Genomic DNA, 27236 nt, shown 5'->3' with positions numbered 1-27236 from the left:
TCTGCGAGACCTGCTACATAAAACAAATGAGTTCGCATGGACAGAAAGACATGAACAAGAGTGGATGAACCTCAAAACAGTGCTGACAACCACACCTGTACTCACTTTCTTTGACCCGACAAAGAGAATCAAAGTGTCAACGGATGCATCAAAGGATGGCCTAGGCGCGGTCTTGCTACAAGCAGAGGGTGAAGATTGGAAGCCTGTTGCCGATGCCTCCAGGTCTATGACTGATACTGAGTGTCGATACGCCCAGATTGAGAAGGAATGCCTAGGCTTGGTAGTTGGATTAGAAAAGTTCCATGGCTACATATATGGACTTCCCACCTTCACAGTTGAGACAGACCACAGCCCACTGGTTGCCATCATTAAAAAAAAATCTGAATGAGATGTCTCCAAGGATTCAACGACTCATGATGAAGCTGCAAAGATATGAATTTGAACTGATCTACACACCAGGCAAATACATAGTGTTAGCAGATGCACTATCCCGAGCACCCACAATGAGTCAAGTGAGCTCTACTGAAGAAGACGTGGCTGTTCATGTGAGTATGGTCACTGCTGCGCTGCCCGTGTCAGACACAAAATCAAAGCAAATAGCAGAAGAAACAGTAAAAGATACAGGCCTAGAAATTAGGTATGGCCCCGCCAGCTCAGTTGCGCCCAAAAGTTTGCGCAGCGCCCGGAGCCCGTTGCGCCCGCCAGAAATTCACTTTTAGCGCCCCAAGTCAGAACCGGGCGCTGTTCCAGGGTGTGCCTGCCTCCGCTTGGGGCGCTGAAAGTGAATTTCAGCGCTCCAGCTGCCGCTGCGCCACCCGATGCGGTGCGGCAGGCTGGGGTACTGCAGGCCTCCTCCTTCTCTTAAGGAGGAGCTGCCTGCAGCCGTGAGATCGCCGCTGGATTCTGCCGGCAAATGAGCCCGGCACCACGGAGAAGTGCCGGGCTCGCGGGAATCAGCCACCAATGCCGCGGGGGGGGTGGTGTAGGAGGCCGGGGAGGGAGGTGCGGGCAGGCGGCCGCCGAAAAAGCGGCCGGCCGCACCTCCAGCTTTATGCGCCCCACTAACGCTGCATGAAGGCCATGTTTCACGAACGTTGTTTGCGGCCGCTGCGGAAGAGGCGGCCGCAACTGAATATGGGCGTCGGGCCGGCATCGGGGCGGAACCGGGGCGCTGCGCACACCGATGACGTCATCAGTGCCGGCGCAGCGCTACCGGCTACCGCCACCATTAACGCTGCACTCAATTTCCGCGCTACCAACCCCGCCGGCGCAGAAGACCTCTTTAGGTGCTAAGTGGGCGCAAGGCCCACTGAATTTCTAGGCCACAGTGTTACAAACAGTAATAGAGAACATTCATTATGGTTGGCCAAAAGGTTCCTGTCCAAAGTACTATCACATCAGGTCAGAATTGAGTGTCGCAAGTGGACTATTACTAAAACAGAACAGAATAGTCATTCCACAGGCTCTAGGTCAAGACATGCTCAAAAGGATTCATGAGGGACACCTCGGAATTGAAAAATGCAAAAGGAGAGCAAGAGATACTGTTTATTGGCCTGGCATAAATAAGAACATAACATAAGAAATAGGAGCAGGAGTAGGCCAATTGGCCCCTCGAGCCTGCTCCGCCATTCAATAAGATCATGGCTGATCTGATCCTAACCGCCAATCCACTATGACAGGACTATCTCCTGAATCTAACAGAATTAGACACATGAAACAGGAGCAGGATCAGGCTACACGGCCCCTGGGCCCGCTCCGCTACCCACAGGGCCATGACCTATCCGAACCTAGACTCATGTCCAAATTCCTGCCTGCTCCCCGTAACCCTTAATTCCCTTTTCTTCTAGGAAACTGTCTATTTCTGTTTTAAATTTATGTAATGATGTAGCTTCGACAGCTTTTTGGGGCAGCATATTCCATGGACCTACCACCCTCTGAGTGAAGTAGTTCCTCCTCATCTCAGTTTTGAAAGAGCAGCCCCTTATTCTAAGACTATGCCCCCTAGTTCTAGTTTCACCCATCACCTGGAACATCCTCCCTGCATCCACCCGATCCAACCCCTTCATAATCTTATATGTTTCAATAAGATCGCCTCTCATTCTTCTGAACTCCAATGAGTAGAGTCCCAATCTACTCAACCTCTCCTCATATGTGCATCCCCTCATCCCCGGGATTAATCGAGTGAACCTTCTTTGTACTGACTCGAGAGCAAGTATGTCCTTTCTTAAGTATGGACACCAAAACTGTATGCAGTATTCCAGGTGCGGTCTCACCAATACCTTGTACAACTGAAGCAATACCTCCCTATTTTTATATTCTATCCCCCTAGCAATGAAAGCCAACATTCCATTGGCCTTCTTAATCACTTGCTGCACCTGCATACTAACCTTTTGAGTTTCGTGCACCAGGACCCCCAGATCCCTTTGTACTTCAGTACTTTCAAGTTTCTTGCCATTAAGATAATAACTTGCTCTACGATTTTTCCTGCCAAAGTGCATAACCTCACACTTTCCAGTATTGTATTCCATCTGCCAAATCTCTGCCCACTTACTTAGCCTGTCTATGTCCCCTTGCAGGTTTTTTATGTCCTCCTCACTCACTACTTGCCCTCCCATCTTAGTATCATCTGCAAACTTTGATGTGTTACACTTGGTCCCCTCCTCCAAATCGTTAATATAGATTGTAAAGAGTTGGGGACCCAGCACTGACCCCTGCGGAACACCACTGGTTACTGATTGCCAGTCTGAGAATGAACCATTTATCCCAACTCTCTGCCTTCTGTTAGATAGCCAATCCTCTATCCATGCCAGAATATTACCCCCAATCCTGTGATTTTTTATCTTAAGCAATAATCTTTTGTGTGGCACCTTGTCAAATGCCTTTTGGAAGTCTAAATACACTACGTCCGCTGGTTTACCTTTATCCACCCTATATGTTACTTCCTCAAAGAACTCCAGCAAATTTGTCAAACATGACTTCCCCTTCATAAAACCATGCTGACTTTGTCTTATTAAATTATGATTATCCAAATGTCCTGTTACTGTCTCCTTAATAATGGACTCCAAAATTTTACCTACCACAGATGTTAGGCTAACCGGTCTATAGTTTCCAGCCTTCTGTCTGCTGCCCTTTTTAAATAAGGGTGTTACATTAGCAGTTTTTCAGTCTGCCGGGACCTTTGCTGAGTCCAGGGAGTTTTGGAAGATTATTACCAATACATCCACAATCCCTACCGCCACTTCCCTCAAGACCCTAGGATGTAAGCCATCAGGTCCAGGTGATTTATCCGCCTTGAGTCCCATTATTTTACCGAGTACCACTTCCTTAGTGATTTTGATCGTGTTTATCTCCTCCCCCCCCTATAGCCCCCTGCTTGTCAAGTGTTGGGATATTCTTGGTGTCCTCTACTGTAAAGACTGATACAAAATATTCATTCAGTGTTTTTGCCATCTCCATATTTCCCACCATTAATTTCCCGGTCTCATCCTCTAAGGGACCAACATTTACTTTAGCCACCCTTTTTCTTTTTATATAACTATAAAAACTCTTACTATCTGTCTTTATATTTTTTGCTAATTTACTTTCATAATCTATCTTCCCTTTCTTAATCAATCTTTTTGTTATTTTTTGCTGTCTTTTAAAGTTTTCCCAATCCTCTATCCTCCCACTAGATTTGGCTACCTTATATGCCCTTGTTTTTAGTCGAATACTATCCTTAATTTTTTTACTTAGCCACGGATGGCTGTCTTTTCTTTTACACCCTTTTTTTCCTCAGTGGAATATACTTTTTTTGGAAGTTGTAAAATAACTCCTTAAATGTACACCACTGATCATGTATCGTCTTATCCTTTAACCTATTTTCCCAATCCACTTTACTCAATTCCGCTCTCATACCTTCATAGTCTCCTTTATTCAAGCTTAGCACGCTTGTTTGAGATACAACCTCCTCACCCTCTAACTGAATATGGAATTCAACCATGTTATGGTCACTCATTCCAAGGGGATCCTTTACTAGGACATTTTTAATTAATCCTGTCTCGTTACACAGGACCAGATCTAAGGTTGCTTGCCCCCTGGTTGGTTCAGTTACATACTGCTCAAGAAACCCATCCCTAATACACTCAATGAACTCATCCTCAAGGCAGCCCTGCCCAATTTGATTCGTCCAATTTATATGATAGTTAAAATCCCCCATAATTATAGATGTTCCCTTATTACAAGCCTCAACTATTTCCTGATTGATACTCCGTCCAACCGAGTTGCGACTGTTCGGAGGCCTATATACTACGCCCACTAGTGTTTTTTTCCCCTTATTATTCCTTATCTCCACCCAAACTGTTTCATTATCCTGATCTTTTGACCCAATATCATTTCTCTGTATTACAGTGATTCCTTCCTTTATTAACATAGCCACCCCACCTCCCCTTCCTTCCTGCCTGTCCTTCCTGATTGTTAAATAACCTGGTATGTTTAATTCCGAGGCATTGTCACCCTGTAGCCATGTTTCTGTAATGGCCACAAGATCATACCCATATGTAGCTATTTGTGCCTTTAACTCGTCTATTTTGTTACGAATGCTACGTGCATTCAGATAGAGAACTTTCAAATATGTTTTGTGACACTTAGTTCCTGCTTTTGCCCTTTTTACTACTTTACCTTTTACTCCATACCTTCTGCCCCTTCCTGACACGCTCTGGTTTTTAATTTCCCCACTGCTACCTAAGTCTTTGACCTTCTCTGTTGTCATTTTTATTATTTGTTCTCTAGGAAGCTCCCCCCCACTAGTTAGTTTAAAGCCCTCTCTACAGCCCTAGTTATATGATCCGCCAGGACTCTAGTCCCAGCACTGGCCAAGTGAAGCCCGTCCCAACGGAACAGCTCCCTCCTGTCCCAGTACTGGTGCCAGTGTCCCAGGAAGCAAAACCCATTTCTCCCACACCAGTCTTTGAGCCACGCATTTAACTCTCTTATTTTATTTGTCCTAGCCAAATTCGCTCGTGGCTCAGGTAATAATCCAGAGATCCAGACATTGAGAACAAGATAGGCATATGTGAGACATGTCAGAAACACCAAAACAAACAAACAAAGGAACCAATGATAGTAGCTGACATACCAACAGCACCATGGCAAAAGGTTGGTATGGACCTTTTTCATTTAAATGGTAAAGAATATCTAATAGTGATTGACTACTATTCCAACTATCCTGAGATGGCGCTGCTCTCAAGCACCACAGCAAGCAGTGTCATAATGCATGTGAAATCCATCTTCGCCAGACATGGAATTCCCAGGATTGCCATTAGCGACAATGGTCCGTGCTTCAACTGTAAGGAGTGGCAACAATTTGCAGCACAGTATGACTTTCAGCACATCACATCCAGTCCTCTGTATGCTCAGTCGAATGGTAAGGCAGAGAAAGGTGTTCAAGTTCTCAAGCAGCTACTGAAGAAAGCGACAGAAAGCAAGTCTGATCCTTATCTCGCCCTGCTGAGCTACCGAGCCTCACCTTTAGACTCTGGTTCTTCACCTGCTGAACTACTAATGGGTCGCAAGTTGCGCACCATGCTGCCCTGCTGTGCAAATGAAAAGCAAAGTAAGGAACTAAGACAGAGACTTCAACTGTTAAAGCTGAAACAGAAATCATACTATGACAAGTCATCCAAAACTCTAAAACCATTGACAAGGGATGATGTTGTCAGGATTGAGGATCCAGATGCATGGAACAGGAAAGCTACAGTTCTTGAGGAAGTACGACCAAGGTCATACACTGTTAGAACTGAGGAAGGACAGATTCTCAGGAGGAACCGCCGTTCCCTCCTGAAGACACAAGAAACTATCCAAGAGCAGATTGATGACTATGCCGCAACTGAATCTTGTCAATCACCACCAGAACAATCTCATGCAAACACATCAGACTTACCCGTGCTGAGAAGAACAACACGTGAAGTAAAAAAGCCTGCTAGACTTAATCTTTGAGTATAAAGTAAAGCTTTGAAAATGTGTTGACTGTTGTGAAAATGTTTATGTTTATAGAGCACTAGCAAAAGTGTTACTGATATCATCTTTATCATTTTTCTTGAAACTTGATATTGATTGATGTTGATTTTGTTTAACCTCAAAGAAAGGGGGATGTAATGATCAATAACATGTCATTCTAGAGTGGTACACTAGATGGAGCCGTAGAGCTGTATATTTAGTTGTATATGTTTAAGACTACACTACCCACGATGCACTAGGCTACGCAGAAGGCAGTAGTCAAGATGGCTGCCTGCACACAGAAGTACACATGCTGAATCTCTACAGATGCTGTACCTAGAGAACGTGTACTGAATAAATGACGAGCTAGAAGCTAGCTGTTCATAATAAGAATGACTAGTTATTAATAAACATAACACTCCCTAAGTGACACTTTACGTCTGAGTGGCTTGCTAAGCCTTTTCAGAGGAGATAAAGAATCAACCATGTAGTGTGGGACCGGAGTAACCTGTAGGCCAGGCCAGGTAGGCTTGGCAGGTTCCTGTCCCCAAAGGAGCAAACCAAGAAGCAGGTCTGTAAATCTCAGCTACTTATTAGATGAACTCTCAGCCATCAGGGCTCCCTCCAAGGTCATTATATCCTTCCTAAGGTGTGGTGCTCAGAACTGAAAACAACGCTCCAGGTGTGGTCTAACCAGGGCTTTGTATAGCTGTACCATGACCTCTAACCCCTTGTACCTGTCCATGAGATTTTAATGATTTATGTACATGGACTCCTCAGTCCCTTTGGACCTCCACTGCTTCTAGCTTTATACCATTTAGAAAGTACTCTGATCCATCCTTTTTAGGTCCAAAGTGGATGACCTCACAAATGAGATTCTTCAACTCAAAAACATTTAAGGACTGTGCATATTCACACCTCTTCGTAAAAATCAAGTTGTGCCTCCCTTTAATGGGTTGGCAGCCATTTTCTAGCCTGTCTTGCTGGAAGTGCATGTGTAGACAGCAGGTGAGAACACGGTCGGGATCACTGTGATACCCTCCGCAATCAACCAGCCTCCTAGCGCTATCCGTCAAGGCTCAGACAGGCAATATCTTGGCAGAGATGGAAAGGGGAGAAAATTGTTAGGGAAACTTGTTGGAAGGGTAACTTTTCTGTTCATTGAGCTGAGGACTAACAACACTGGGGTCAGAAATTGCTTTTTTGCTTGACAGCCCATGTCACCATCAAGCACGCCTAGGTCACGTATAGCACAAGATGAATAGAAAGTAAAGTTCCCTCTCCTTTACTCCTACAATATGCTTAACCCCTACCCAGAAGATTTCCCCCTAAATCATCAGTGTGAATTGTTTTGATTGGTTTCACCATCCATCCCTATGTCTCTAAATCATAGAATCATATCTTATAGCACAGAGGGAGGCCATTCGGCCCATTGTTCCTGCGCCAGCTCTTTGACAGAGCTATCCAAATAGTTGCACTCCCTTGTACTTTCCCCATGGTCCCACAATTTTCTCACCTTCAATTATTTATCCAATTCCCTTTTAAAAGTTACTATTGAATCTGCTTCCAATGCCCTTTCAGGCAATGCATTCCAGATCATAATAACTCACTGCGTAAATAAATCTCACCGCCGGCTCTTTTGCCAATTACCTTAAATCTGTGTCCTCTGGTTACCGACCCTTCAGCCAGTGGAAATGGTTTCTCCTTATTTACTCGATCAAAACCCTTCATGATTTTGAACCCCTCTATTAAATCTCTCCTTAACCTTATCTGCTCGAAGGAGAACAATCCCAGCTTCTCTAGACTCTCCACGTAACTGAAGTCCCTCATCCCTGGTACCATTCCAGTAAATCACCTCTGCACCCTCTCCAAGGCCTTGACATCCTTCCTAAAGTGCAGTGCCCAGAATTGAACACAAGACTCCAGTTGAGGCCAAACTAGTGATTTATAAAGGTTTAGTATAAGCTCTGTTTATAAAGCCAAGCGTCCCGTATGCTCTTTTAACAGCCTCATCAACTTGTCCTGACACCTTCATAGATTTCTGTATGTAAACCACTAGATGTCTCTGTTCTTGCACCAGCTTTAAATTTGTACCATTCCATTTATATTGCCTCTCCTCATTCTTCCTTCCAGAATGCATCACTTCATGCTTTTCTGCATTAAATTGTATGTGCCGTGTGTCTGCCCATTTCACCAGTCTGTCTATGTCCTCCTGAAGTCTGCTACTATCCTTTTTACTTTTTACTACTTTATCGAGTTTTGTGTCAATGTTAGGGTAAATTCAGCAATCCCTTGTTCTCAGTGGAGAACCTCACGTGAAGGGAACACAGGTCAGAGATAGGGATACAAAACTATATTGCCAATTCTCCAACTTCTGCTGGCTGTGCATGATTGATCAATTTACCCTTTTGTGTCATAATTTGCTGCGCACTCAGGATTTAAATCCATCCCCTACTGATGGGCGAAAGTCTTCTTTCTACTGCCTGTAAGTCAACGATAAGGACAAAGAAGAAATCACTGAGTAGGAGTTGGAGGAGTACATGCTAGAAGAGAAAGATTTTCAAGTAGCTTTAAATGTGAGCTGAAATATCGCAAGGGGATGGGATATAGGAAGAGAATTCCAGAGGACAGGAGCATGATGGCTGAAGTCTCTGTCGAGGATGGTGGAGCAGTGGAAAGTGCTAGATGCATATTGTGCCAGAGATGGAAAACGAAGGCTGCAAAACAGAGAAGCAGCGCTTAAGGAGGTTGTAGAGGTAAGGCATGGAGTGTTTGTAAATAAGAACAAACATTTTTGAAAACAATGCATTGGAAAATGGTGAGCCTGTCAAGCTCATTGGGGACAAGGGTGATACATGAGCAGAACTCACAACAAGATGCAGGCACTGGAGTTCTAAATTGATTGAAAGTTTCTCAGGTTGTAGCTTAGAGCGTTGGCAAGGAGAACCTTGGCGATGTCAAGCCTGGAGAGGTCAAAGTTGTGATGAGAGTTTCAGCTGTGATGAAGATAAGGTTGGGACGGAGAAGTCTAATTTTAAGGTAGTGGGGTTTTAGGCTCAGGGTTAAACAGAGCACCATGGTTATACAACTTTGGATTCATTCTCAGTGAGTAATAGAGAGAGGTGGAACTGGGAGCTGGGGTAGGGAGTTCCGGCAGAAGCCAAACAGGACAGCTTCAGTCTTCAATGCTAAGCTGATGAAGAATCTGGCTCACGAGGTAAACTCGGAGGTTTATTTAAAACATGTTGCTCTCTCATACATCCTTGTGGCAGAGGCAAAGTACTGGGAATCATTTATGGTCCACCTTTGGTTTGGGCAATTATATATTGGACTGGAAGAGCAAAAGAAGTGGAAGACAAATAATTAATACAGAATTACTAAAAATAGTTCACACCTTTATTTATCAGACTTGCTTTGCTATGTTTCATTCTACAAGAACTAGATACTCACGGTCAGGAGCTGCCGAAAGCATAAGGATCCTGTTGAAACTATCTTTAGGACTTGGGGAGTTGTTCGGTGTTATTGTTTTATTTATTATCGTGTTTACAGTTGTGGTCACAGAAGGACCGGTTCGCCCTTTTTCATGCTCAGTAGTATCTGGAATGTAACACCACACATACAAACGATAAGAAATGATCCAATTAACTTCTCTTTTTGTTTCTCCACCCACCCCTCCCCTCCAGAAGGTGTTGACTCATTGCTGTGCTCAGCTTCACAGCAACCAGACACCCTTCTGCTATCTTATTTTTGTATTTGTTCTCAGAAAACCGCATTTATTGTCCCTCCCTAAGTGACATTTTACGTCTGAGTGGCTTGCTAAGCCTTTTCAGAGGAGATAAAGAATCAACCATGTAGTGTGGGACCGGAGTAACCTGTAGGCCAGGCCAGGTAGGCTTGGCAGGTTCCTGTCCCCGAAGGAGCAAACCAAGAAGCAGATCTGTAAATCTCAGCTACTTAGTAGATGAACTCTCAGCCATCAGGGGAGGAATTCTGATCAGTGGCTAATGCAATACGAATTTATTTATGCAGTCCTGCCTTTGAATAATAATGAGCTGCTGCTGATGATGAGGGTCGACAATATTCCAAAAAATTAAAAATTAATAAGTTATTAAATAATAAATTTAAAGAAAAATCAAAATGGCATTGGAGAAAGAAGGATAATTTGGCTCTGCAGAACTACCTGTTTGCCAGAAACACCTTGTGGACAGAACATGAAACTGCAGTACCACATACAGTCATATTAATGGGCAGGTGTGACAAGATGTAAACACGACTAACCATTGAAAACTTCATAGATACTGTTGCCATAGGATTCTTGAACGGAAAGATGGCAGGACACACCGATTTCAATTTGCTGCCCTCTCCTCTGCACCAACTAGTGGTGCATTGAGCGAAGTCTGGCCATGAGCCCCAAGGACATTTTCATTTTTTATTTTAAAATAGTGCAATCTGGTTAATTTTAAACACTTGATAGCTTTTTGGTTTAAAATACAGGAAAAATAAGTGATGTTGGGTTTTCAGAAAACCAACCAGATTATCGCTTCCCCAAAATCTATCTCAACAGTTGCTCTCCCTTTACAAAGGCCCTCGCCTCCCCCTTCATACAGGCACTTTTCCCTGACAACCGTTTCTCCCACTGTTCCTGGACTCTGTATTCTCTACAATCTTCTGTTCACAGAAGCACTATATCCCCTCCTACTTTCCTAGTTCATACTGGCAATCTTTTCCTCTCTTCCATTTCAACCTGGCACTCTTCTTTCCGCTCTTCTCACTTCAAACAGGTAATTGTTTCCTCCCCCAATCCCATTCACACAGACACTTGTGTCCTTCTCCCCCCCCCCCCATTCAACAGCAACAACACTTGCATTTATACAGTGCCCAAGGTGCTTCACAGGAGCATTATGAGACACAATTTGACACCGAGCCACATAAGGAGCTATTAGGGCAGATAGCTTGGTCAAAAAGGTAGGTTTTAAGGAGTGTCTTAAAGGAAAGGGGAGAGGTAGTGAGGCGGAGAGGTTTAGGAAGGGAATTCCAGAGTTTGACGGCTGAAGACACAGCAGCCAATGGTGGAGCAAAGAAAATCGGGGATGCACAAGAGGCCAGAATTGGAGGAATGCAGAATTCTCAGAGGGTTGTAAGGCTGGATGAGATTACAGAGGAGCGAAACCATGGAGAGATTTGAACACAAGGATGAGAATTTTAAATCTGAGCCGTTGCTGGACGAAGAGCCAATGTAGGTCAGCAAGCACAGGGGTGATGGGAGAACGGGACATGGTTAACATGGACATGCAGATACTGCCCTAGAAATGCTGGCTGTCCACATGTCAGATGGTTAACATGCAATGAATACGCACAGCCAGGAAGTGGTGAAAGCAAATGGTTCCCGTCTGCACCATCTGTGGTAATGTAGTTTGTCTGAGGTGTGGTTTCACCTATTGTGCTGATTGAAGTTGCATTGGTAGATGGAGCTAGAAGATGTTCTTCATGGTCAGGAAGAGCTGAAACACAAAGTCACATAGTTCATGCAGATATTCTTCTCCGTTTCCCCAACCTCCACCACCCGCCCCCCCCAACTCTACAGTGCAGCCTGGCACTGTTCAACCCTCCCCACCTTTCATGCTGGCACTTTCATTGCCCCTTCCCCACATCTCCTCACTTCTCACCGCCCATCTCCTCAGCACAGCTCCAGGCTCCTCCCTACTGCTCTTGGCTCTTATATCTTGTTGCCGCTGCTTTAAGTGGTTAAACGCTGTTGCACCTTATGAGTTGGAGTTTGGGATCTCACAAGAATTCACGCCCACAGCATCCAGGTGTTTAATAGCTTGGACCAGTAGCCACGGGATGTAGGAGTTGAGGGCAGCACTGAAGAGGGGGAGGTGCTGAGAGCCTCACAGAATTTTGTCTGTGAGAGTGAACATGCAGTTACTGCCCTAGAAATGCTGGCTGTTCACATAAAATTACATAGAATTTACAGCATAGAAACAGGCCATTCTTCCCAACTGGTCTGTGTCGGTGTTTATGCTGCAGACGAGCCTCCTCCCACCCTACTTCATCTAACCTCATCAGCATATCCTTCTATTCCTTTCTCCCTCATATACTTATCTAGCTTCCCCTTATATGCATCTACACTATTCAACTACTCCTTGTGGTAGCAAGTTCCACATTCTAGCCACTCTGGGTAAAAACGTTTCTCCTGAATTCCTTATTGGATTTATTTGTGACGATCTTATATTTGAGACCCCTAGTTTTGGATTCCCCCACAAACGGTAACATTTTCTCTATGTCTACCCTATCAAACCCCTTGATAATTTTAAAGACCTCTATTTGGTCACCCCCCTCAGCCTTCTCTTTTCTAGAGAATTCAGATGGTTGATATGCAATGAATACCCACAGCCAGGAAGTGATGTGAGTAAATGGTTCTCGTCTGCACCATCTGTGGTAATGTAGTTTGTCTGAGGTGTTTGTGTTTCACCTATTGTGCTGATTGTAGTTGCATTTTTAGATGGAGCTGGAAGCTGTTCTTCAAATTCAAGAAGAGCTTAAACACAAAGTCACACAATATCCCTGATTAGGCTTTTCATACAATGAGTGATTATAATGACAGGGATAGTGTATGTATAGAATGAACATTTGGCGGGAGAAATTTAACTCGAGCCAGTTTCCAGCACAAAATGGGTGGCGCAATGCGAAGATGTCGTCCCAAAGCCCGATCGAAATTGGGCCTCGGGCCTCAGCTGCATGAAACTGGCAAGCTGCAAATATGTCCTGGGGGGCGGGGCTAAGCGGAGGGGAGCGATCCTGGCCCGCAATGTTTCTGTGGAAGCAGGAGGAGCACTCCTGCTCCTCTTGGCTCCACAGAAATTAAACTCTTTAAAAAAAAAAAATGTAATACCTTTTTGTGAGCGGCTTCCAGAGGTCCCCTTAAGGACCAGGCATTTGTGTGGAGAAGAATGACTTGCTGTTGCTGTTTTAATGGGAAATTAAAACCTTGTGATGTGTTTGCAGATAGTTATCAATTTCGAGAAACTAGGAACTGTGGCTGAGCAGAGAGATTTAGGGGTCACTGAAAGGTACAAAAAATAATTTAAAAGGCTCATGGAATGTTGGCCTTTATCTCAGGGCTGGAATACAAAGGGATGGAAGTTATGTTAATGCTGTACAGAGCTCTGGTTAGACCCCATTTAGAGTGCTGCGGTCAGTTCTGGCCACCGCACCTCAGGAAGGATATATTGGCCTTGGAGGGGGTGCAGCGCAGATTCACCGGAATGATACCGGGACTAAAAGGACAGAATGCATAGAATAGCCTTGTATTCCCTTGAATATAGAAGATTAAGGGGTGATCCAATTGAGGGGTTTAAGATGACCAAAGGAGTTGATCGGGTAGATCGAGAGAAACTATTTCCTCTGGTGGGGGGAGTCCAGAGGAAGAAGGCATAGCCTTCAAATTAGAGCTAGGCCGTTCAGGGGTAATGTCAGAAAGTACTTCACACAAAGGGTAGTGGAAATCTGGACCTCTCTCCTCCAAAAAGCTGTTGAGGCCGGGGGTCAATTAAAAATTTCAAAACTGAGATTGTTAGATTTTTGTTAGGCAAGGGCATTAAGTGTTATGAAACCAAGGTGGACAGATGAAGTTAAGATATAGATCAGCTATGATCTAATTGAATGGCGGAACAGGCTTGGGCTGAATGGCCTACACCTGTTCCTATGTTTCCAGAGACTAATAAAGGGAGATTTTCCTGGGTCTGCGTCCAGCTGGACTCGATTGTCTGGGAACTGAGACTATCGGAAAATTGGTTAGGTCGTAGTGTGTGCTTGTAAAGGAGCCCAACTGATTTTCCGCTCTTAATTTAAATGATTGCTATTCCAGGAAGCTTGAATCTGGATCAAAACAAAATGCAGTATATTGAACAACTTACATTGTATTGTTAATAAGGGTCATCCACTTTGAACATAAGACAAAAATACCAAAATGAAAATCACACTTTCAACCTAGCCCATTGGGCATTCAGGCGGGCACACAAAATGATAAAAGAATCGCCATTCAATCCCTCACTAAACAGAAAGTTAAATGTGGAACAAATTGCAGGAAATAATATCTTTGACTGGGAAAGAGCAAACTCCTAACCTGGTACTGGCATACCTGGAGACGACACTAGCTACCGTCCCATTGCTCCAACAGTTAAATATCTTACTGAGATCAATCAAAAGCACTGGCAACTTGTTAACATTTACAGTACATGAAAGGGCTTTAGCATATGGAATTTATGTAAATCCAGTCACTGCATCCTGGCTGTGCTTAAGAATGGAAAATAATTGTTATAGACCGCATACACTGACAAAATGCCACGTTACGGGAAAATGAACACTCCCTAAGACATCTGTGGGTAATAGAGCTTGAAACAGAAATAAATTCCACTTATTGGAAATGTGCAAGGACATATTTAGTGCTATAGTCACCACATATAATCGACTGCATTCAACATAAACTTGTTGAGAAATTTCTCTGTATGTCAATACTACACACTACACTAATGGATCTCCCGTATCATTACTCAAGGCAAGTTGGATGATACACTCCTTTTTAAAGACAGGAATGTTACACCACGTAAAGCACAATGTCAATCGAAAGATGAGGTGCTGTTCCTCGAGCTTACATTGAGCTCAAGAAACAGCACCTCATCTTTTGATTGGGCACTTTACAGCCTTCTGGACTCAACACTGAGTTCAACAATTTCAGGTCATAACCTCTGCCCCCATTTTTGTAGATGGCAGCTGTTGATGATTCTGCTATTCCCATTTACAGCTCTTCTACACCCATTCTTTGTTTCTTTACTTGTTTCATTACCATCACCTTTTTCCTCGCACGTCATCCCTTTTGTCATTTAATCTCTCCTGCCTTCCATCCTATCACAGACCTTCCCATTGGTTCTTTCCTCCCCTCCCCCCCCCTTTCCCTGCCCCTACACTTGCTTAAAACCCGTTATATCTCTAACTTTTGCCAGTTCTGGCGAAAGGTCATTGACCTGAAACGTTAACTCTGTTTCTCTCTCTGCAGATGCTGCCTGACCTGCTGAGTATTTCCAGCATTTTCTGTTTTTATATTAGGCTGTAAAGAATTAGGCTCATACTGATGAGATACTATTAATATGCTCTTGTGTAATCCGTTTAAAAAAAAACTTTTCTTTAGAAAAGTGGCACAGTAACCTTTTTTTGTTTGCCTGCCTCGGGCTGTCCCTGTTGGATGGTAGAAAACCTGTGGTAAATAAAATGCTTCCAATATGCCAGGGGTTGCACTTTTGTTTTCAAGAGATGAAAATGTACTACACACCAGTCACATCAGTGACACCTGCAGAAAAATTTGCTCTTGTGTGATTTTATACTTTTCCTTTGCTTGTGGTGTCCAGCAAATTTAGATATTCACTCAGCAGAATCTAGGAAGTGGGACAGACAGCTTTATTGATCTCTGGTTGAGCGAGCAGAAAAAAAGCAACACGTTTATAGGTTTTGTTCTTTCTCCTATTTCTCTGTACCTTGGTTGAAGACCTGCTGTCTCTGCCAAATGTGCTCCTTAGGGCAAGGATGAAATCCTATCCAATTTTGCCGTCCTGTGGGGAAATCTACCTACCACTCCCGTGGTACGCCATTGAGCTTGGGAACTCAATGTGTGCGATACTGAGAGCGTGACTCCCACACCTTACTACCCTACAACACACCACAGCATCCATGACCAGAAAACAGGACCAGGTTGCCCTGCCTGGTTAATAGCTTAAACCCCCTGGTAGCTGGTCAAAGAGGGCGTTGGCACAAGTGACGCAGACTTGAAGAAGTATGGCGATAATTTGCACTAGAAATTTACATTTTTAAAATCTGTTTGTACTTTATTATTCTTGGTTGAAAATAATAAATAAACTCTTGTGGGATGAAGATTGAAAAGCAATTGTGCAGAGAACTTGTTAAAAATGTAACTCAATGGTATTCTTTGAGACAATGGTGTAACACTTCAACACTCTGGCCTAAAATACTCCACCTGGAAGCTTCCTGTCTTTATATTGTGTTACCAGAACAGAACAAAGCTGAGTGATGTTTTCAAATACCAAAATCCCCCGTGCTTTTCAAAGTAATGAGAACTTCTGCAAGTTCTACAAACATGCTATTGACCAGAATAACGTGCATTGTCTTCTTCTAGTTTCATGGTACATTACCTTTACCATCAGGAGGGACAAGGCTCCAGTCCCCAGTATCTGTGCAACTAATCTGGCTGACCAGCCAGAGTACAGCCAGCATGGTATGAATAATTTGCATCTATTCCATATGTCCACTCATCTCTTTGAATCACATATCCATTGCTAATTGGGTGCAGAGGATCACATAAAATGACTTTAAGAAAAAAGTCTAAGCTGTAATTGTTACGTGTTTACTTAGAAGATAACACAGCAGGTGTTTCCAGTATGACTGTGCCCTGTGGTGACTGCAGATCCTGTCTGAACAATACCAATGGATCACGCTGGCTGACATTCTTAAAGGATCTTGCTATTTACTTCCTCTTTGCAGACAATCTATATATTACAGGAAAGTTTGTGATATCCGGCACCGACGGGATCGAGCTGTTGCCGTCCCCTCAAAACTGCCGGACAAACCAGCGCTAATGTTGAAACATACGGATCTGGCAACAAACCCTGTTGCTTAGCAACAGCTTCTAAACAGTCGGCCGTACCTTGCAAGCGTCTCTATAGCTTAGCAACAGCTTCAGCGAGACCTTGCAGAGCCTGACTGGTGAAAAAAAAGCAACAAAAAGAAAAAAAACCTAACGAAACGGCTCCTGATTTCTGCTGGTGGATCGAGCATTCCGGACAGTTAACCTCCGGATAAACCAAAGTTTCCTGTAAAGTCAGTGGGGGAGAAATTGGACTTGCCCCCCCCCCCCCGAAATGGGTGGTCATTCTGTGCTGGCGCCCGGCCAATGCCATATTCGGCACCGGGCCTCATCTGCATTTAACTGGCAAGCTGCGGGCACGAATCGGCGCCAGAAGCAGCTCGCTGGTGCCAACGGCAGCAATTTGGGTTGGCTGCGACGCCAGCAGGGAGGGGGAGGCGATGCTGAGAGGGACTGGCAGCGGCCTGTACTCATTTTGTGGAGCCAGGAGGAGCACTCCTGCTCCATGGAGCGCCACACAATTTCACAAGGTTTTTTGGGCCTTTGTTGGAAGCCTCCAGCGGTCCCTTTCAGGTGACTAAAAGTCGCCTGATTCAATTTTACGTGAGGCGCATTTCCAGGATCGATCAGGCGCGATCCAATTTTGGACCCCGTTTCGCCTATTTCACGCCCAAAAAGCGGGTGTATCGATGTCCAGTTTCTGGCCCAGTGTGTTGTGGATCTTTTCAAACTTCCTCATGGAGATTTCAATGTTAACAGGTTGATCTCCAGTGGTGTTACACGCAGGGGAGGTCATTTTGATTTTGTGCTAAAGTGTAAGATGGTCGATAGCGAATCAGCTGTCCGTTTCACATTTCTCTCAATTTTATTTCCAATGGAAAGATGTTTACCTGTACTTTTAGAATTATGTTGTTGCCTAATTATGCTAGTACAGGAAACTCTCTGGTATCCGGCACCGACGGGACCGGGATGGTGCCGGTTGATTAAAAATTCCGGATGATGGAGAGGGTTATCTACCGAGGCTATTTTTAACAAACAAAGAGTCAGACTCCTGTTATAGAGGTGTTCGGACTTCTGACAGTGCCAAGAAGCTGAGTAGTGGCAGTTTGGAAAACTACCCCCACTGACTAACTCGGCCACCGCGGGAGACTCGGACTCGGACTTGGCAACATTTCCGGTTATTGAGGTGTTTTCGGAGTATGAATTTTGCCGGTTCATAGAGAATTCTGGATATTTAGGTGCCGTTTAAACAAGAGTTTCCTGTAGATGGCTGTACCACAGGCTTATATAAAGGTAAAGTACTCAGATTTGAATCAGCCTAACTGGACCATAACTATTTTCCTGCCAACATTCAGAGTCCTTTGTGACTTTTCAGTAATATATTAAGCTTCTCATTGCAAACTGAATACCGGCCAACAACAAGTCAGAGGCCCATAGGGTGGGCAGCAGCAGGGAAGGACACTTGGGTAGGTGGGCATGAAGAGCACTGGAGCAGTGGTGACAGGCCATAAAATATTAGCAGAGGGCCAGAAGAGGTGGAAATCAGGCTGGGGAGTGGCTCTGAGCACTGCACATATACCTGGGAGCAGTAAGGGAAAGCCAGGGAGACATGCAAGGAGGTAGGAAAAGTATCAATATAGCGGCTACAGGCTTCAAAAATCAACAGGGGACTGGAAGAGGCAGAGAATGGTCAGCGAAGAACACAGGCTCATAATGGGAGTCAAAACCTTAAATATAAGGCCGCAGAGTGGCGCTGACCATACAAGGAGGGAACAGGTCAAGAGCAGGGCACAAGCACTTAGAGTGGGCAAAAAAATATCGGTATCAATCTTTAAAAAAAAAATGAAAATAGATTTACTTATTGAAGCCAGTTCAATTCTCTATTAAAAAGGTTGGTTTGGTTTGAACCTGCCCATGATCACCCATTCCTTTAATTGTTTCAAAATGGAATGTCCCAAAACATAGTACTGCAAGCGCACATCACCGATGAAGGTTACTTCCATTAAGTTGTGAATGTTGTTTCAAAGTACCATCACCGGGTGTTTATTTTCATTCTGTGCAAACAGGGTTCACAGTTACTACAGGGACACAGTCATACTGCTGTGCGCATTGCAGAATTAGCAACCCTGAAATATACCATCAGCTCTGCTTGGCTCTCTACTCAAGCAAAGCAGAGCTTTGCACATTCAACGATTAAAAAGGCAGCACTTGTTACAGCGTGGTAAGCGGTATACATAGTGACTGGACTAGTGCGCACAGCACCCTCCGTATCCTAAGATGCGATACTCAGTGTGTCCAGCTCAAAAGGATGAAAGGCTGAGTGGACCATCCAGGATTCAAAGCCAGACCATCTGATCCCCCACAATTACCTGGCACTCCTTCCACATGGGAATGAGTCTCCTCCACCCCCAACTCCACTAGGATACCTGACACTCCCTCCATAGGAGAATGATCTTTTTTGATACAAGCATGAGCACTGATGGAAGGAAGGGCTTAATTCTCTGTTCAAATGCCATCACTGTGTTTTAGGGTCTTGTAAAAGTTCTAGAGGATGGATTCACGGGAGGAGGGTTAAAATATACAAGACTCTACAATTTAAACAAAATCATAAAACAGACCGAAGAACAAGACACGATTCATCAACATTATTTGGGAACTTAATTTTTATGGCAAGCAGTTAGGCAAAATCAATCCCATTGTGTACCAGCTAGGCATAACCAGAAAATGGAGTCAGTCGACAGGATTATAATACATCGCCAGTTTAAAGCACAGTGATAGTCTGCATCATACAGAAACCCTACTTAGTGAAAGTCAAAAACAAGCTTCAGTAAAATGTTATTACAGATCATACTTATGAGATTTATAATTGGAGTCTGTTATGTATATATATTTAACAAAAATATCAAAGCCGGATTAGAACATAAAAAACATAGAAAAGTAGGAGCAGGAGTAGGCCATTCAGCCCTTCGAGCCTGCTCCACCAGTCAATATGATCATGGCTGATCATCTATCTCAATATGATTATGTTTAAATTGTACCGATGGTGAAATTGCTAAAAATAAAAGCAAGAGCTGTTTCCGTGGTTGGGCGTGAAGCGGTGTGAAGCGGCACTCGCAGGGGCGCCGGCCAGGGAGTTCACAGTGCCTCATTTTCTGTCTGTTCATTTAAATGCATCTAAGATTAGGCACTGAAGGTCTGCGATTTCCTGGCTAAGACCCTCTGCAAGTACCAGGAGTGCCGACCACAGCATCAGCCGAGAGAGTGCTGACATGCAAGGACAGGAAACTTTCAGCCTTTTTTTTAAACAAAATTAATTCTATGCAATCAATAAATTTTTGCTTAAAGCTGTGTTGCCATAAATCATGTGTCTTTATAGGTTAGGAATTTATTTTGAAGGTTTTTTTTTATGTTGAAGTACCTGTTATTTATGCTTTCTTAGGGAGGTAACAGGTAGACTTCAGCCCAACAGCAGCAATGAGTTTTCCACGCTGAACATTGTTGCTGTGCGTCTCTATCGGCTGCTGTGCAGATAGAACTATAGAAAGCCCGTGGAGTGGCACAACTGTTACACTGGCTAATTCTTTGAAATTTGCACTTCCCCTTTTTACAATGGTCTTGTTGGTAATAGATTTTATTTTCTCACCAAGTTTCTCCTCCCCGGAGGATGCCGCCTCCTTACAAGGTATGTTTCCACAAGTACCCGGTATCTCGCCAAAGTGACAGTTATTCATATACATCGAAGTTACAACTCAGAAACAGGCCATTCAACCCAACCAATCCAAGTCAGCATTTGCCCTCCACACAAATTTCTAACCACTTTTACCCACCCTGTTCTCATATCCCCTCTTCCCTTTTTCCCTTCGTCCATTTATCCAATCTAATCTTGAATGTTGACAATTTCTGTCTCAATCATGGTGAGACTCTCATTGTGGGAATCCAGAGGAATTCCAGAGTCCCGCAATGCTCTGTGTAAAGAAGATTCTCTTGCCTCTGTTGTAAATCTCTTATATTTAATCTTGTACCTTCTTCTTAGGCAGTCCCTCGGAACCGAGGATGACTTGCTTCCACGTTAAAAATGAGCTCGCATGTGACTGATTAGTCCAATGCGGGACCTACAGTCTCTGTCACAGGTGGGGCAGACGGTGGTTGAAGGGGCAGGTGGGTGGGGTGCTTGGGTTGACGTGCGCTCCTTCCGCTATTTGCGCTAGGCTTCCGCTTGCTCCCGGCGAAGAGACTCGAGGTGTTCGGCGCCTTCCCAGATGCTTCTCCTCCACTTTGTGCGGTCTTGGGCCAGGGATTCCCAGGTGTCGATGGGGATGTTACACTTTTTCAAGGAGGCTTTGAGGGTGTCCTTGAAGCGTTTCTGTAGTGTGTGTAACCGTTCCACCTTTAAGAGAACTATTTTAAGGGTTGCACTACTTTGTCTTGGCTGCTGTATACTGTAATACCGGTAGTGACCACACCGGTATATAAGTGCAGTGTAATGATTTATTGGGCAGTTCCGACCTGACCTTCGACTAGTAAAGACCTGTTAAAGTTTACTCTTGTGGTCTGTGTAGTAATTCTCAATATAACACACAGACTTAACAGTGGCGACGAGTACGATCTACCCTGCGGCAGAGATACATCCAAGGCAGTTTAACGGGCGTCGAGAGGAGGCATCCGCCCTCATCATTCTGCTGAGAAAAGACTCAGGTCTGCAGAGCAAAGGAAGAATTCTGACACGAAGCCTTCCATCAGCAACAGGCAGTGATCATCCCTTCTATCACGGTGGTGGGTAAGCCGATCAGCGACGAGCAGCAAGTTGGCCACGTTGACTGTGAGTAGGGGAGAAAATTTAAAAAACGGAGGATATAAGGGCGGAGAACTCGACCACGGCCGGGGAAAAGAGCCGGACAGAAGTCGGGGCCGAGGCGCTGAGACTGGGGCAGCGTAAGGCACGGAAGCCACGGTGAATGCCGGTGTGAGAGACTGGGCTGCAAGCGGGCTGGGAGATGCAACAGCATCGAGAGAGAGCTCGACCGCGACCGGTGAAAAAGGCCGGGCAGCTACCGAGGCCGCGAGGCGCAGCGACCGGGACAGCGAAAGACGCGGGAGAAAATAGCGGGCTGGGGGACGCAACAGCGTCGAGAGAGAGCTCGACCGTGACCGGTGAAAAAGGCCGGGCAGCTACCAAGGCCGCGAGGCGCAGCGACCGGGACGTCGTAAGGCGCGGGAGAAAATAAAAGAAAAAAAAACCGCGGAGAACTCAGCCGCAGCCGGGGGGGGAAAGGACCGGACTGCAAGAGGGGCTGGGAGGCACGATTTGAAAACCGCTGGGGAGGGCGAACGCAGCAATACGGCAATCGCCATTACCGCCAGCGGGGGAGAAAGGCAAACGCGGGAAGCTGCCATTTTCTTAGGCGGGGAAGAAGACGAGCGCGGGAAACCGCCATTTTGAAAAAAAAAAGTTAAAGAAAAATTTCTTTTTGTTTCTCAAGAAGATTGCGAGGATGCCTAAGCGTGGTAACATCAACGATTTCGATCCCGATGTTGAAGATTGGGCCACGTATGTAGAACGCATAGAGATATATTGTAAGGCAAATAAAATATCAGATGAAGATAAAGCATTAACCTTACTAAACTCAATGGGTGCGAAGACATACGGGCTATTGAAGCATCTTCTATCACCAGCTAAACCGGCGGATCAGACTTTCGCTAAAATTGTTGCTATCCTGAAAAATCATTTGAACCCCACACCGCTGATGTTAGCGGAACGATTTAAATTTTATGCGAGAACGCAACTGAAAGAGGAAAGCAACGCGGAGTACTTAATTGAACTGCGTAAGCTAGCGAAATACTGTCAGTTTGGGGAAAGTCTGACAGAGGCACTGAGAGACAAATTCATGTGTGGATTGTCGAAAGAAGGAACACAAAAGCGGCTGCTTGAAGAGAATGATCTTACACTTGATAAGGCTGTCTCTATTGCAGCATCGCACGAAGCCGCAGCGAGAGGCACTGCGGAAATGCAGCTGAAGGCAGCGGTACTCAGCGTAGATCAAATGGCTGTGGGTACAATGAAATGTTATCGTTGTGGGAAGACAACACACGATCAGAATCAATGCTGGTTTAAAAACCAGGAATGTAGAAAATGTGGCAAGCTTGGTCACATAGCTAAAGTATGCCGGTCAGGAAAGAAGACCAGCAACAAAAAGTCACCAGAGGAAAAGTGCAGAAAGGTACATAAGGTGGCTGAGAAGAGTTCGGATGAACAGAATTCGGATTCAGACTCCAACAGCAAGGAACTGGGTAGTCTGAGAATTCACAATGTGAGTAAGGAAGCTGACCGACAAACTATCTGGGTCATACTGCAGATAGCAGGAGTCCACGTGAAGATGGAATTGGACACCGGATCGGCGTTGACGGTCATGAATAAGCAGGATTACAAAAAGTTATTCACACATATTCCCCTACGGGAGACGGAGATAGTATTGCAGACATACACGGGGCAAAGAGTATACCCCATCGGGAAGATAAAAGTCAAGGTGATACACAAGGGCAAAGAACACAAAGGAATGGACATATATGTACTACCGGAGGGAGGTCCACCACTTCTGGGACGGGAGTGGATCAGGAAAATAAATATGGACTGGCACGCCCTAAAAGCAATAACGGTAGATTACGGAAAGAAAAAAAATGTCAAACCTGCACGATTGTCCAGAATATTGGATGAGGGCATATGCAGCAGTGACAGTGACAAAGCAGAGAGTGAGAACTCGGTGAAGACAATCAGCTCAGACTCTGGAACTGATGATGGTAAGACCAGCCCATGTGCAAAAGACAAGTCTAAAATGGACTTGCAGACTAATGATGGAAAAACGAAGGAGTGCATAAATGCTTCAGGAGAGAACAAAGTATCAGAACAGAATTCCACTGGACAACAACAACATAGTTTGACAGAGAATTCTGAGTCTGTCCAGTCTACAGACATGCACATTTCCGAGGAACACCGGGCTCGAACTCAGCTCAATTTCAAACTACAACAGCAATTAGAACAAATGATTCACCGTTTTGAGCAAGATATGAATGCAAAGAAAAAGTTCTTTGACACAGAGTGGGAGAATCTGGAAGGACAGCAGAAGCAGCTGATTGAGAAAATGGAACAGGAACACACAAACCGTCTGCGCGATGAGGCCAAACGAATCAAAGCTGAGCAAGAAAGGGAATATGTCAAATTCATCGATCAGTTGAAAGCTAAGAAGAAAGAGCACCCTTTTGTGAGCAGTGTCAGCAGTAATAAGCCACTCAGGGAATTGGTGGCAGAGGCACAAGCTGAAAGGATGGAGGAAATAGAAGACAAGAGAGAGGAAGCAGAAGATGATGACTCATCTGAACTATTATCACCCCTACCAAGTCACGCAGGTGGTCCCTCCGAACTGAGCCAAATCAGTCTGGAAGCAGAAAAACTTCCCAAGGTACTCGAGCCTTTAGAAGTCAACAATGCTGGTTCTGAAGTTACGAAAGTTCAAGCTGTTAAGTCCAGTGAAGGACCATTAGATGAGTCACCCCAGCAATGAGAACCAGAGACCCCTGTAAGGCGCCATGTTGACCAGATCATAGAGTCATCCGAAAAGGGACAACCTACACCACAACTTTATACGCCTAATAATGAAGCAGAGATACCCATAGTATCTACCTCCGATCCGGTGATACTGGAACCAGATGAACCCGACACTGGCATTCAAGCCGAATCGACCTTGCCAAAAGAACCTACTACACCACCGAAGACTACTACACCACCGAAAACTACTACACCACCGAGGCGTTATCCGGACCGAGTCAGGAGGCGCAGGAGGCGCCTCCGCAGAGACTGAATCTGTGAATTGTTTTTACATGAAGTTGTGTATATATGTTATGATGTTATGTTTAATGGGGGATATATATACTGTTAAGCTAAAAAGGGAGGATTGTAGTGTATGTAACCGTTCCACCTTTAAGAGAACTATTTTAAGGGTTGCACTACTTTATCTTGGCTGCTGTATACTGTAATACCGGTAGTGACCACACCGGTATATAAGTGCAATGTAATGATTTATTGGGCAGTTCCGCCCTGACCTTCGACTAGTAAAGACCTGTTAAAGTTTACTCTTGTGGTCTGTGTAGTAATTCTCAATATAACACACAGACTTAACAGTTTCCTCTGCCCACCTGGGGCTCTCTTGCCATGCCGGAGCTCCGAGTAGAGCGCTTGTTTTGGGAGTCTCGTGTCGGGCATGCGGACAATGTGACCCGACCATCAGAGCTGATTGAGCGTGGTCAAAGCTTCGATGCTGGGGATGTTGGCCTGAGCAAGAACACTGACGTTGGTGTGCCTATCCTGCCAATGGATTTGTAGGATCTTGCGGAGGCAGTGTTGGTGGTACCTCTCCAGTGCTTTGAGGTGCCTGCTGTACATGGTCCATGTCTCTGAGGCATACAGCAGGGCGGGTATCACTGCTGCTCTGTAGACCATGAGCTTAGTGCCGGGTTTGAGGTCCTGGTCTTCAAACACTCTCTTCCTCAGACGACCGAAGGCTGCACTGGCACACTGAAGGCGGAGTTGGACTTCGTCGTCGACATCTGCCCTTGTTGACAGAAAGCTCCCGAGGTATGGAAAGTGGTCCACGTTGTCCAAGGTCTTGTCGTGGATTTTGATAATCGGGGGAGCAGTACTATGTGGCGGGGGCAGGTTGGTAGAGGACCTTTGTCTCACAGATGTTTAGTGCAAGGCCCATGCTCTCGTACACTTTGGTGAAGGTGTTGATGATGGTTTGGAGTTCGACCTCCGAGTGAGCGCAGACACAAGCGTCGTCTGCATACTGTAATTTGACAACAGAGGATGGGACGACCTTGGATCTGGACTGGAGGCGACGGAGATTGAACAGTTTCCCGTTTGTTCTGTAAATTAGCTCCACTCCAGTGGGGAGCTTACTGAGGGTGAGATGGAGCATTGCAGCAAGGAAGATCGAGAAGAGCGTTGGTGTGATGACGCAGCCTTGTTTGAGTCTGGTTCGTACGTGAATTGGGTCTGTGGTGGAACCGTTAGTCAGGATCACGGCTTGCATGTCGTCGTGAAGCAAGCAGAGGATGGTGACAAACTTTTGAGGGTAGCTGAATTTGAGGAGGACACTCCATAATCCCTCACGGTTGACAGTGTCGAAGGCCTTTGTGAGATCAAAGAAGGCCATGTACAGCGGTTGGTGCTGTTCCCTGCATTTCTCTTGTAATTGACGTGCGGTGAAGATCATGTCCATTGTGCCCCTTAGTGGGCGGAATCCCCATTGCGACTCTGGGAGGAGCTCTTCAGCCACTGGGAGGAGGCGATTGAGCAGGGAAACTCCTCTGTAAGTACCGCAATCGGACTTGTCACCTTTCTTGAAGATGGTCACAATTACGGCGTCTCTGAGATCCCCTGGCATGCTCTCCTCCTTCCAGATAAGAGAAATTAGTTCATGAATTCACGCCAGTAGTGCTTCTCCACCATGCTTTAGTGCCTCGGCGGGGATTTCATCTGCTCCTAATGCCGCAGGAAAATTAACGCTGGAGCACTCAAAGACCCCGCTAAGAAAGCCATATTCAGCCTGTGCCTCACAAACAACCTGACGACTCCCAGTGATGCAGAGACACAGAGTGCCCACAGCGCCTGGTCTGCACTCAAGGCCTCCATAATCAGCACCTGTGAAGAGACGCTCGGTCACTCAACCAGAAAACACCAAGACTGGTTTGACGAGAACGACCAGGAGATCCAGGAGCTAATAAGCCGCAAGCGCAAGGCATTCCTGATCTGGAAACAACAACAGAACTCAAGAGCAAGAAAGCAGCTCTACAGAAGCCTGAAGGCCGAGGTCCAACAAAAAACTCACGACCTAAAGAACAGATGGTGGATGGAGAAAGCGCAGGAGATCCAGCAGCTAGCCGACAACCACGACGTGCGTGGATTCTTTAGCGCAGTCAAAACCATCTACGGCCCAAGTACCCAAGGCCCTACCCCACTGCGGGCCAAGAACGGAGAGGTACTCATCAAGGACAGGGAAGCAGTCAGTGCCCGCTGGAAGGAGCACTTCGAAGATCTCCTTAACCACGACTCTGTCTTCGACGCGAGTGTCCTCAACTTCATCCCACAGCATGATACTGTACCCGCCACCATCTCAGCACAACCCCAGCCTGGCATGAGGTTGAAAAGGCCATCCGACAACTGAAGAGCAAAAAGGCCTGTACCTATGGCCCCTCGATCTAGCCCCCTCAACTACTGGAAACAGCCTGCTACTGTTTACCTTGTCCCATCCTTTCATAATTTTAATCATTTCTATCATATTGTCCACTAATCTGCGTTATTCTAACGAAAAAGCCCTAACAGTGAGTGTCAGCAGGCTATTGGATGGTGGCATTATAGCCAACCACAGTCCTGTCCTCAACTGATATCCACAGACATATACTTATATTATTGTATACTGTATAGTATGAGTATTTATAGAGGTTCCTTTACTTCATTAAGTGTCAGTGTTTCATATCTGTGTTTGTTATTTGTGATACAATTACATCACCATCTTAGCATTGGCAATGAACTGGAAACCCTATATTGCCACTA

General features: G+C 45.2%; 1 protein-coding gene across 1 annotated transcript in view; it reads right to left on the bottom strand.

The window, feature by feature from the left end:
• The window catches only part of LOC147105181 (uncharacterized), a 78863-nt gene that overhangs the window by 27995 nt on the left and 23632 nt on the right, over nucleotides 1-27236 (bottom strand). The window contains 5 exon segments of the mRNA XM_086011791.1: nucleotides 9424-9570; nucleotides 11331-11474; nucleotides 12368-12514; nucleotides 16179-16234; nucleotides 16236-16353. Coding sequence (XP_085867917.1) covers nucleotides 9424-9570; nucleotides 11331-11474; nucleotides 12368-12514; nucleotides 16179-16234; nucleotides 16236-16353 — 612 coding nt within the window.

Source organism: Somniosus microcephalus, chromosome 18 (genome assembly GCF_052327205.1).
Source record: "Somniosus microcephalus isolate GS21.2 chromosome 18, FLI_Smic_1.0, whole genome shotgun sequence".
In the NCBI taxonomy this organism is placed as follows: Eukaryota; Metazoa; Chordata; class Chondrichthyes; order Squaliformes; family Somniosidae; genus Somniosus; species Somniosus microcephalus.
Note: the sequence above shows the minus strand (reverse complement) of the source record. Positions and strands in the feature narration are given on the sequence as shown.